Source organism: Falco biarmicus, chromosome 12 (genome assembly GCF_023638135.1).
Source record: "Falco biarmicus isolate bFalBia1 chromosome 12, bFalBia1.pri, whole genome shotgun sequence".
NCBI classification, from domain to species: Eukaryota; Metazoa; Chordata; class Aves; order Falconiformes; family Falconidae; genus Falco; species Falco biarmicus.
The window spans coordinates 15,241,073-15,253,167 of record NC_079299.1 but is presented as its reverse complement, the minus strand read 5'-3'; the positions used below and the strand labels follow the sequence as shown (position 1 = coordinate 15,253,167).

General features: G+C 39.5%; 1 protein-coding gene across 3 annotated transcripts in view; it reads left to right on the top strand.

Annotated features, from left to right (window-relative positions):
* The window catches only part of ABCG5 (ATP binding cassette subfamily G member 5), a 28,425-nt gene that overhangs the window by 5,725 nt on the left and 10,605 nt on the right, over positions 1-12,095 (top strand). For 2 of the 3 annotated variants that reach the window (XM_056356869.1, XM_056356867.1), the window contains exons 7-13: positions 120-249; positions 3,524-3,737; positions 4,033-4,238; positions 5,091-5,229; positions 8,708-8,893; positions 10,466-10,578; positions 11,709-11,930. In XM_056356869.1, the coding sequence (XP_056212844.1) occupies positions 120-249; positions 3,524-3,737; positions 4,033-4,238; positions 5,091-5,229; positions 8,708-8,893; positions 10,466-10,578; positions 11,709-11,905 (1,185 nt within the window). In that variant the 3' untranslated portion in view covers positions 11,906-11,930. Of the gene's footprint in view, positions 1-119; positions 250-3,523; positions 3,738-4,032; positions 4,239-5,090; positions 5,230-8,707; positions 8,894-10,465; positions 10,579-11,708; positions 11,931-12,095 lie in introns of those variants that run through there. The other variant, XM_056356868.1, reaches the window with a different exon arrangement.

The window sequence follows — 12,095 nt, the reverse complement described above, 5'->3', positions numbered from 1 at the left end:
TTTGAAGCTGTCAAAACACATCCTGTCAAAGCATTTTTATTACCAAGACAGTAGCTGTACTCAAGAATTAATGCACTTCTCAGTACACATTGCTAATATATTAAATTTGCCTCCCACAGTTATTTGACAAAATAGCCATCATGAGCTTCGGAGAAATGGTTTTCTGTGGGAACCCAATGGAAATGATCACGTTTTTTGGTGACTGTGGCTATTCTTGCCCTGAACAATCAAATCCTTTTGACTTCTATGGTAAGTTTGTCTAAGTTGTTTTGATTAAAATATGTGTTTCCTTTAGGCAAAAATGTTGTTTTCTTCCCCAGATCAAAGTTTTCCCAGAGATAAACATGTGTTTGAATTATTCCCCAAGTTTGTAACTATTCTCAGGTCAGCGAAGAGAGAGGACTGGGCTTATGTAACCTCCGCTGACTCCATGAAACAGCAAAAGTTTGCGGTAGGTCTGAAACACAGCAGAAAAGAGTAAACTACAAATTAAAAACGGAATCCCAGCTTAGTGAAACCTGTGGATTGCTGATAGCATCTCCCTGTGGGTGTCCCCTGGATGCTGGAAAATCAATTTGATCTCCAAACTGCAGAAAGTCCCATGCCCTTACGGACTGTGGTGCTAAGCAACTGAAAACAGCTGCTGCCTGGAGGGAAGGAGGTAGAATAAATATGGGATGACTTGAGGCATCAAATTCCAGAGATTCTGAGTCTGAGGTTTCTGAAAGTTTAGGGAGTACTCACCAGGATGAGCTACTGGAGCAGAACATACCAGTGCTTCAGGAGACAACGACAACAAGCTGCTGGCAAAAGCTGGAGTACTGTTTTACCAACTCAGGATGTAAAAAAAGCGTGAGCATGAGATTTGGAAATGGGGTTTGGTTTTGCTGCAGGGCATCCGTGTACCTGTCCATGCAGATACACATTTGAAGAGAATGTGTACGTGTTTGTATGTGTGCATGTACGTGTACACATATACATACATGTACGTATTTTTTTTAAATCTAGTATGTACACTGACTGCTGACGATACTAGCTGAGCGTTAAGCAGGGAGTTTGACCAATCCAAAAAGCTGCATTCAGAGGAGGCAGCGTTTTCCTATTGTCTAGATGGCATCCTAAACTCAGAGAGAAGAGAGGATGGTTGTTGACATGAAGCTGGAATGGGATGAAGCTGAAAATACTGCTGTGACAGTGAGGATAATTTTGCCTTCATGAATTTGAATAGTCTTGAATAGCGTAGATAATTTGAGATTTAGACCCACTTTTAAAAAAGCTTGGTAAAGAGAGTACTGCATTCTTCAAATGTCAACCTTTGAATGTGACAAGAAAAGGAAAAAATACAGTTTAGAGCAAAGAATCATCAGAATATTTAGTCTTTGGAAAATTGGTAGTTTATATTTTTTGTATGATTTAATGATGTGAATGAAGGACAGATTCTGATATAATTTACACCAACAGCAGAGGAAAATAGATCCTATGTATTGAGTGTGGACTATATTATTGAAATGTCACATGTTCTGTTTATTAAAAAAAGTACTAATGCATGGTAGGCAATAGCTGCTTGGTCTAGTGACTAGTTGGTGTTGTTATTTTTTTTCAAACACACCTGGTTGTCATTTATTTCCTGTTTGGCTTCTAGCAAATCACAGTGGCCAAGTTTTAAGCAGCATGTCTGCATTTCAGATATACATATTTATATGAAGACTTCATTTTGGATATGTTTACTATTAAAGAAAAATCTGCTGAATTTGAGCTCTCAGAACACCAGGGAAGTATTCATAAGTGTAATTCAGGTTTTAAGGACAAATCGAGAGTCTTCTTGGACAAGGCCTCCTTTTTTCTTGTTCAAATTGTATTTTGAAGTTGAACATAACACTGTAAGACTGAAATCGAAGGATGACAGAAACCTTAGGAATAAATACGTGATGAAGATGTTGCGGTTTAACCTCAGCTGGCAAGTAATTATCACATAGCCGTTTAGTCACTGGAGACACACACAGAGACACACACCCCCGCCCCGGGATGGCAAGGAGATTCAGGGAAAAGGTAAAGCTCATGGGCTAAGTACAATTTAATAATTGAAATAAAATAATAATAACAACTACAACAATAACAATTGTAATGAAAAGGAGAGGGAGAGAGGAATAAAATCCAAAAGGAAAAGAAAAGAAGTGATGCACAATACAATTGCCCATCACCCGCTGACCGATGACGGGTCAGTCCCCAAGCAGCGATCGGCGGCCCCCAGCCAGCTCCCCCCAGTTTATATACTGAGCACGACGCTCTGTGGTATGGAATATCCCTTTGCCCAGTTCGGGTCAGCTGTCCTGGCTGTGTCCCCTCCCAGTTTCCCGTGCCCCTCCGGCCTTCTTGCTGGCAGGGCAGGAAAAGCTGCAGAGTCCTTGACTTGGTATAAACACCACCCAGCAAGAACTAAAAACTTCAGTGTGTTGTCAACGTTATTCTCATCCTAAGTCCAAAGCACAGCATCGTACCAGATACTGAGAAGAAAATTAACTCTATCCCAGCCGAAACCAGGATAGACATCAGATGTAGAAGAGTAATTAAAAAATCTGGAAGTACAGCTATTCCTGAGAATGACAGTCTAGTTTTTGAAATGTTAGATAATTCATTGCTATCAGGGAAAAGGGAAATTTCTAATGCATTTTAGCACTATCGCTGAATCCACATGACTTGGGCCAATAGCACACACAAAGTTCCCATCTGCCAATAAAAGAACTGCTGGTGTCGGGGATAGGTATAGGTACATTCATTAGAAAGGAACATTAAGTCTGTGAAGTATTTGCCTTTCATAAGTTCCATGGCAGTAAGTAGTATTTTCTTCAGCTGGGGCTGAGCCTGCAAGGGGAATTTGGCCTGCTGAACACCCTCTGACTTCACATTAAAGGAGAAGTATGTCTGAGAAGGAGGTGGATGAAACCCAGTGCAACAATGCTGTAACGGCTCAAGTAGAGAAGAGCAGTGTCTCTGCAGCATGAGCTCAGACTAACTAAAAAATAAAGCTCCGTGGTTATGGAGGAGCAGGCAGAGGACAGGGGAACAGGGGAGCCGTGTCTGAGCATTTGCCTGAAAACCTGAGAAATACATGAGAATGAGAAATACTTCTCTTCATCCTCATCGATGTCCACCCTCAGCTGGTGCTCTGCCTTGCTCTCGGCAGCAGTACTGCTTCACCTACACAGCGCTTTGCTGTGCAAGGAGAACGCTAAAGGTCTGACCAGCACACTGCTCACTCCTTGTGTTTCCACATAAAGGACTCGAATTTCAGGGTCCTACAGAGGCCACAAAACGCAAGAGATTTGTTGTGGCTGCACAATTATTCATTCATGCTGCTTCTAACGGAAAGGAGGAGTAAAAGACACCTTGAATACTTTTAATGGTGCTTTTTTGGGATAGAAGATTTTGGGATAGAGACAAGGAAGTGTTAGTTGCAAGGGGGGGGAAGAGATGTAAAGAGAAAGTGATGTGTATATGTAGTAAACAGTTTGTAAATTTACAGTGGATCTGACATCTGTGGACACCCGAAGCAAGGAACGTGAACTTGAAACATACAGTAGGGTTCAGATAATTGTATCAGCCTACAAAAACTCAGAGATCTTTAGCAAAGTACTGTCAGCCATTGAAAGAACAAAGCATATGAAAGAGCTGCCACCAATACCATTCAAAAACAGAGATTCACCCAGTGCCTCTTACAAATTATGGATTCTTTTGCGGTAAGCCTTTCCCCCCCCCCCCCCCCCCCCCCCCTTTTTTTTTAAAGAAAAATTGTTTTTCTTATCCACTAATCTTTTGGCTTCACCCCTCAACCCACCCCCGCCCCCCCCACCCCCCCCCGCCCAATGCACTTTCTTGGTTATTTTAGTCTACCACTGTACTTGTGTCTTTTTTAATATTGTACCTTTCTGTGGACACTGTGTGTGTAAGATTTGTTCAAAGCTAAATACCCTCCCAACATGTAGGTCAGTCATAGCTAACAAGTACACTGTTACTGTTTTGTTTCATTATCAGGAGGACAACAAGGAACTTCTCCAGAGATAAGATAGGCATCATCATGCGTCTCCTCCAGAATCTGTTATTTGGCTTGTTTGTAGCATTTTTCCTTCTGAGACTAAAGAATGACCTGGTAAAAGGAGCTGTGCAGGACCGTGTGGGGCTTGTCTACCAGTGCGTGAGTGCCCCCCCCTACACAGGGATGCTCAATGGTGTTGCCCTTTGTGAGTTTCTGTCCGGTATTATGTGCAGCAGCAGCAGTTATTGCTGGCCCTATTTTATATATAGGAAAAAGAATTTATTGAAGATAGTAATTTAAAGGATCTTAACAGTTTTAAGTAATGTCACACTTGATAGAGAAGCATGAAATTCAAAGGCAAAGCAACAGGAAGCGTCACACCACAGAAAAAGATTAGCACATCGGAGGGGCTCCAGGTTTACTCCACTTAAGGAATGAGCCCTGATCCCTGCCTCTCCATTTTACAGCTGGCCTGTGTACAGAGGCTTCATTTTTAGCTGTGCAAGAGCCCTTAACTTGCCTGTGTGTAGCATTATAAAGGCAGGAGAAAGTCTAGGTCTGTAGTTAACAATTTGAGATCAAAACCAAAGACATGTGAAGGACAGAACTACAAACCAGCTTGACATCAATGAAGCATGATTAGATTTAAGAGTACTATGTGGTGATTACATTTTTCTTAGAGGGTATTTCTCTTAAACCTGCCATACCAAGACAAACAGTAGTTTCTATTTACAGCCCTAAAAACTGTTCTGCTCATGCAGGGAACATACACTGCTGTCATCACCTTGAGATCAGAGCACTTCAAGAAATTATCCAGTGATGGCAGGTTTTTCATGTCTTTAATAGGCCTCTTTCGTCAAATTTACCAACTTCTGCAACCTGCAGGGAGCATGTTTTGCATTTATAGTGGGGGGGAAAAGTGATCAGACTGGTTTAGACAGTGTTTCTGATATATTCTCAAGGTTGTCTGTGTGCTTCGGGTCATTTTTGCTAGCAACAAGTCTTGGTCCTTTTTATTCAATAGTGATTTAATTTCTTTCTTATACTTTTAATCCAGTCCCACCTTTACGTGCTATCAGCGACCAAGAAAGTAAAGATGGCTTGTATAAGAAGTGGCAAATGCTTTTGGCTTACATAGTACATTTCCTGCCCTTCAGTGTCATCAGCGTGGCAATTTTCAGCACTTTTATATACTGGTAAGCACTTGTACCATCTATTGGATTGTTAGTTTCTTTTTCTTAGCAGCTGCAATTCCCATGTCAGCAACAGGCCCGCTGGCATGGCTTTCTGCTATTGTCTCTCAGAATGATTACAGAGAGAGCATAAGGAAATTTTTAGTCCTTCTTTTCCAGGCAGTGTTAAAACACCTTCAGAGTAAGCACATTACCAGTCCTCTAGGTAGCTTGGGAAGTTTTAATGGGCCTGGAACATTTATCATTTTTATGTCACACCAAAACCAGGAGGTGTTATTTTACATGACATTTAGAAAGAGAGGAAAAAAAGAGAAAAAAGAAAGCGAGGAAGACAGCAGTAGGTATGTGACAGTACCAAAGCTTCATATTTCCCGGGACATTTGGGGTTTAGCTACAGCATGTGGAAGTGATGGGATCTGCACCCCTCTCTTCCACTCTCCAGAGAAAGGCATTAAAGTGGATTTGTGAAAGTGGGAGAAAGGGTTTGATAGTAAAGCTGGCTTTTTCCCCCGCAGTACATTAATCTCCTTGTATCATTGTGAAGTAGTACCTCAGACTGGGGTGATGAAATGTTTCATCTGTTCATTGCCTTATCTGTCATATAGGTCTGCTCTTCTTCATTTCTGTTCCATTGATTTTTCACCTTCCACTTGCTTATTCTGAAAATAGAGTCTATGGCTGCTTATGCAGGCTAATAGCAAAGTAATAAGGCCAATTTCTGTCCTTCAGTCTTTTTCTGGTTTGGTTTGGTTTTGTTTTATTTTCCTAATTATGAAATGAGAGGCATGTAGTCTGCTATAGTTAAGTTTTGGTTTTGTTTGACAGTCGATAGTAACACTGAAGTTGCAATCAGATGGTAGTCTGTAGTAAAATGTGTACCAATAAATCACAGGCTTGGTTTGTGTCCTGGATGCATGTTCTCTGGTTTGCTGTTGAGAAATGGTAAGTGGACAGGTCATTGTAAAAGAGAAAAAGTGCAGGAGCTATTATGCTGTAGCTGTGCATGTCAGTGCTTTTACTCTGCAGTAAGATGCCCATGGGCAGTTTGAAAACGGATGAAGTAAAACTGCACCGAATCGCTTGGACTACTGAATAAGAACTTCAGCACAAGGAGCTAATCTGCCATGAGAATTTTGAAATAGTTGTTTTCCCATCTAGAAAAACTCAGGAAAAAAGGTCACTGTTTTCTTCTTCCTCCTGGTCTGTAATAGGTAATGAGGGGATATGCTTAGCATTTACCTAATTCTTTCTGCATGGGATCTCAGTAACTGTCAGGTCCTAGATGAAAAGACAAAAGCTCTTGAGAGGGAGATTTCTGCTCTTCCAGATGTGAGGACTTGCATGCATGGGGGTTTTTTTGGTTGTTTTTTTTTTTTTTTTTAGATTGGTGCTGATATTAAAAGTAGCAGTTTTGTTCAAGTAAGGTCATCTTTCTCCTTGTCCCCTTAGCTACCTGGGCTTTCATTTCTGCAAGCTGTCAGTGCTGCCCACTTCGGCAGTGCTCCAGGAGAAGACCTTTTTCACAGGCAAGCAGAAATAAACTTGTCCTCTCACTAATTGTTTAGAGGATGTGCTGCACGCACCAGAGCCCTTCCACTTCTGCCTGCTCGTGAGCGGGTCGCTGAGAAGGCAGCCATTTGGAAAGCACCTTTGCAGGCTCACTGAGGGAAGGTTTGTGGAGCTCCTGAAGATCAAGAGCCACTCTTGGTCATGCTGACTCCTTAACGATCAGGAAATTCACATGGGCAGAGACTTTGCCCTTGTGCTTTGGTACCTTCAAACACAACCAGCAATAAATAGTGTGGTTCCAGTTAATGGATAATATCTACAGATATTACCTTCTGCATATCTTTGCTATCTTGTGGTTGTTTGGATGTCACCAGTGATGTGTTGGAGTAATTTCATAGTGCTCTTAGACCTCTTAGGGCAAGCAGTTTCTCTATTAAATGTTGAAGATTGTAGCTGCACAGGACCAAATTTTCCTGGATGGACTAACTTTTTGAGAGGCTTTAATAGCATCTGTTATGTGTTCTTACAAGCTATTTCTCTCAGAATTTGTTTGCAGGTCAGACAGTTTGGGTCAGACAGACCCAAACTCTTACCTGACCAGACACAAGGCAGGTCTGACCCAGAACAAACAGCCACTTTTGCAATCTCTTGCTAAAACGTACTCCAGTTATGCACATTTTCCTAGCTAAAGATCCCTCTGGGAAATGGTCTAACAGTTTATATCACCCTACCATTCTATTGCTGCAATATCCTTTCTTCTGAGTTGTTTAGGGTTTGTTTTCTCTTTTATGCTTTCTTCTCTTGCTATTCCTACCCCAGATTTACTAGACTGTATCTACATCGCTCTGTGTAAAGTATTAGAGCACCTCAGAGAAGGTGATACTTTATACTACAACTATGGAAAGCTGTTTCTTCTGTACCAATCTGTGATTAAAGCTTATTGAATACCTGCTAGCTTGTTGAATGTTTAATAGTTGAAGAGTCAATGTTCAGCCATCTATTTATAATAGAGATTGTTTTGGAGTTACGAAAAATGCTACAGGAAAGCCTGTGCGAAAATAATACTTCCCTTTTAAGACCATGTTCAAACATGGTGGATTAAAAAAAAAAAAAAAAAGACATAGGGCCTTGCACTGAGCAATGAAAAAGCAAATAAAATGTTGAATAGCCGCTTGTTAGCTAAGCAAAGGATGCAGTCTGTACCTAGCATGAAGCAATTTTGCTGTGAGGTATTTTGGAAAATGAATAATACGTCACCACGTAATAAAAGGTTTTGTCACCTCTTGGATACACCGTAAGGCTGAATTAAGTTTGCTAAGCAATTGCTGGCCTGTCTTAACTTTTTAATCTTTAGTACAGATTGGGAGGATTTTTTTCCTTCAGTTAGCTGTGGAGAAGCTGGGAACAATTTGTATTAAATTGTTGTATTAACTGTTGTATTAAAGAGTGCAGGAGTATGGAGGAAATTGCATTTGAATGAATTACATGGGTAGTAAATTCAATTAGCCTTCCATTTAACTGAGTAGATCCAGTTTTACATTTGCATGCACAGTATCAGAAATGCAAAATTCCATCTGTTAATTATCTGCATAAAGACATACTCTTAATATGTGGCTTACTTTAAATAACTCCCACTGCATAGACTCTAAAAGGAGGAGGATGTTAGTTGAAGGGATTGTAAGAGCCATGCTGGTTATTTGGAAATAACAGATTTCTGCTACAATTACATCTTTACATAACCTTCTTTAATGTCAATGGAGAAACCTTAATAACTACCTGCATTCATGTCATGATATTAAGTGCATGCCCTTTCTGTTAAGACTCCGAACACCACAGTAAGGGTCAAGGCATAAACTGTTCACTTAATGAGCTGTAATTGCAAAAAATCAATAAAACCAAAAATAACCGTTACTTTCCAAGTTTAGTACCCAAACAATGTTTTTAAAATGTTCTTTTGCTCATTTTTGTACAGGACTGCAGGGTTGTATCCTGATGCTTCCAGATTTGGAATCTTCTTTGCTGTTGTCTTAGCGTCTCATATAATTGGTGAACTACTAACACTTGTTATACTTGGCATGGTTCAAAACCCAAATATAGTCCAAAGCGGAGTGGTACTACTTAATTCAGCAGGTGTGATAGTGGGAACCGGACTAGTAAGGTAGGGAAAAGTTTTATTTCATCATGGTGTTAATGTTAAAATATCTACCTAACGAAGAGTTTAATGAACTGTCGGTATTGCAGAAGCACAATAATGCACAGGTAGCAATGGAAAGAAAGTGCATTTTGTTATCCTTCAGCTAATCATGTTAGGCCCAGTACTAAACACACAAATGAGAAACTTGATAACTTCAGATATCAACAAAGATATTAACTTGTCACATTTGCAAATATATTGAAGATAAAACTCAGCCACTATCAGTTCAGCTGAATTCTTCTACTTTTTACGTTATGATGTGAATTCCTGTCCTCGTTAAAGGAACCTACGAAAAAAAAGTTCTTACAGCTTTTACTAACTGCTGGAACTTATCAGACATTAAACATTGGGAATGACGGTTTAAAAAAAAGTTGTTCTCAGCTATCTTACTAGTGTTACTCTCCAGTTTAGCCATTAAACTATTTAGACGTTTTTTCTACCTGTGCAAGAATGAACTATATAAAAATCATAAATAAAAAATTAGTGTAGTAAAGATGTGGGAAAATTGTGATCCACTTGCTCTGTTACTGTGCAAATAAATGTTTTTGCATTATAATTGCACAAACTTTGAATAGTTTTCCCCTTGCATTTGTCAATGCTGAAATTACTGTTTTTTCAAGAAACATACCAGAATAGGTGTATTACTGTTGAAGCTTTCGTGAGATGCTGAGCAAACAGGATATCTCACCTGAGAGCTTTCCAGTGAAAATGAAGGAAGCCTAACAATAGCTGGCATCAAGCATACGAGTCTTCAGAAAGCTGATGATGTTTTATCCCTTCAAAGTAGATCTCAGCTAATACTTGCTTATCAAATAGAAGTAGGTTAATATCTAATTACTTGGTCCCTGCCTAATTTCAGAAAGATGCATGTTTATAGCGACAAGACAGTTATTCCCACTACTGTAGTCTAATGCCTTAACAATAACTTTTTTAAAGCATTAGGGTGGTTTCTAATCTTATTTTACAGTAGAGACAGTGTTAATTAATATTGTGAATCTCTTTGATTAATCTTCATAGGTAATGAAGTATGTTAAAAATAGCATTGAGGCTTGGGTTGCTGGGGTTCTTTTTCTGTTCATTTGTTTGTTTAAAGTCTTGCAGTATTTTAGGTGCAGAAATCACCCAATCTTGTTGAATAATGTTATTTCAAAGTTTTCGTACTCTGTTTTTGAAGACAAGTGAGGGGGTGGTGTTTTCTTCCTTTGGAAGGAACACAGTTTTGCAGTGAAGGTTTATATTGGGTCTTGTCATTTTCAGTTTACCATTGCAACGTGAAGAGCGCAAAACTTCACAGAATTATTTGTGACTGTCCATAAACAAGTCAGGGCTGAATGTTATGACACTGAACCAAAGTCAGAGACAGCCTTCATGGTTGTCTCCTCATTTACCACTAAAATAGACTTTAGGTTTGGAAGTGCTACAGGTACAGCCAAGAACTGTTTCTGTAACAGGCTACAACCGAAGATGAGGGTAGATGGGGTAGAATTGGCTCTTGGAATGTAGCGAAAGGCCGTTTAATGTCTCTGTTTCTTTAAGGACCATTGAAGAAATGCCGACACCTTTTAAAATACTCAGTTATCTCACCTTTCAAAAATACAGCAGTGAAGTTCTTATAGTCAATGAATTTTATGGCTTAAACTTCACATGTGGTAAGTGTTAAAAAAAAAAAAGTAGCCTTTAATCAGAAATACTTTTCATGAGATGTCGAAGCTTATTTTCCTTCTACATACAAGTATCCTGACAAAATAAAGGTAATTTTGTGAGCTGTTAAAAAAGCCTATTAATTAGTAAAGACTGTAATGCTGTATCAGCAGGCTAGACTAAAGTTTGATTCATTTTTTTTTTCCCTGACCATTTCCCATTCTATCAGTTTTTCATCTTCACCTGTTCTTTTACCCTCCCTCGGGGGGCATTTTGGAAGGTAAACTTTGCAGCCTGTTATGACCTTATTGGGGCAGGGTTACACAAATGGAAGATCAACAGAATCGCACAATATAAGATCCAACGTAAGTGCAGTGAGCACTGACAGGTAATACCCGTTTCCCCTAATACTAGCGAGGCTTCAGTTCAAATACGTTACCGTGGCATATAGTGAGCAGCTTGGATCTGCCAGGCTGTGCTTTGCAGTTGTGAGCAAGTTAATCAGCAAATCACGAAAATCCATCAGGTTGGCAGGGTCAGTAGCTAACATCCATCAATGGGGGTACAAATCACAGCTTTGAACCTACCCTATGATGTTTTGGGCTTTGTAGCCAGGTGTCTGTGCTCCTCTCCAAGGCTATATATTCTTCATCCATTATCTCCTGTCCCTCCTCGCTACAAGAACATAGATGGCAGGCTTAGAAAACGAATCCATGAATCCATTGGTAGTAATAAACAGCTGAATTTTAATGCGCCCTTCAGACACTTTTCATTTCTTGAATTTTGGAAGCCCTCAGCAAATACAAACACTGTAAGTCTACAACATTGGGCAACTTGCTTCTTGAGGCTCCTGAAGATCATCTGTCTGAAAAGCCATAATTTTTTTGTTTGGCATGAACAAAACAGAAAGCTCCTACTGACGCTTTATTCTTCCCTTCAAAAGACATGGCACAGATTAACTCCAGAAACATATGGCTTGTCTGTTCTTATTCCAAAATGATGAGAAATACTGCTGTGGGTATAGATCATTAAAATAACATTAGGCCTAGGTATATTAAATGTACGCACTAGATACTGAAACCTGAGTTTTAATTTTACCGATTCACCTACTAAAGAGATTAATTTTTTCTTTTGACAGGTGGAGCCAACAGTTCCACTGCAATTAATGCTGCGTGTATTTTCTCTCATGGCATTCAGTTCATTGAGAAAAACTTTCCTGGTGCATTGTCCCGGTTCGCAATTGATTTCCTAATACTCTATGCTTTTCTACCAGGACTTGCCCTTATAGCTATTCTGAGCTTCAAAATAAGAGAGAGAATTATTGACAGGCAATAAAAAAATAAACAAACAATGTCTAATACTGCACTTTTAACTTTATTATGGTTGAAGGCTTAAATTGTTGGATTTTTAGATAGAATTATCTGATTATATATACAGAAGCACATTCACCTTCTCCTGTTTGTTTCTAACTGGACATTTTCCATCTTGAAAAACAATGTTCTCTTAAGAGTGTGAATGGCTCCCT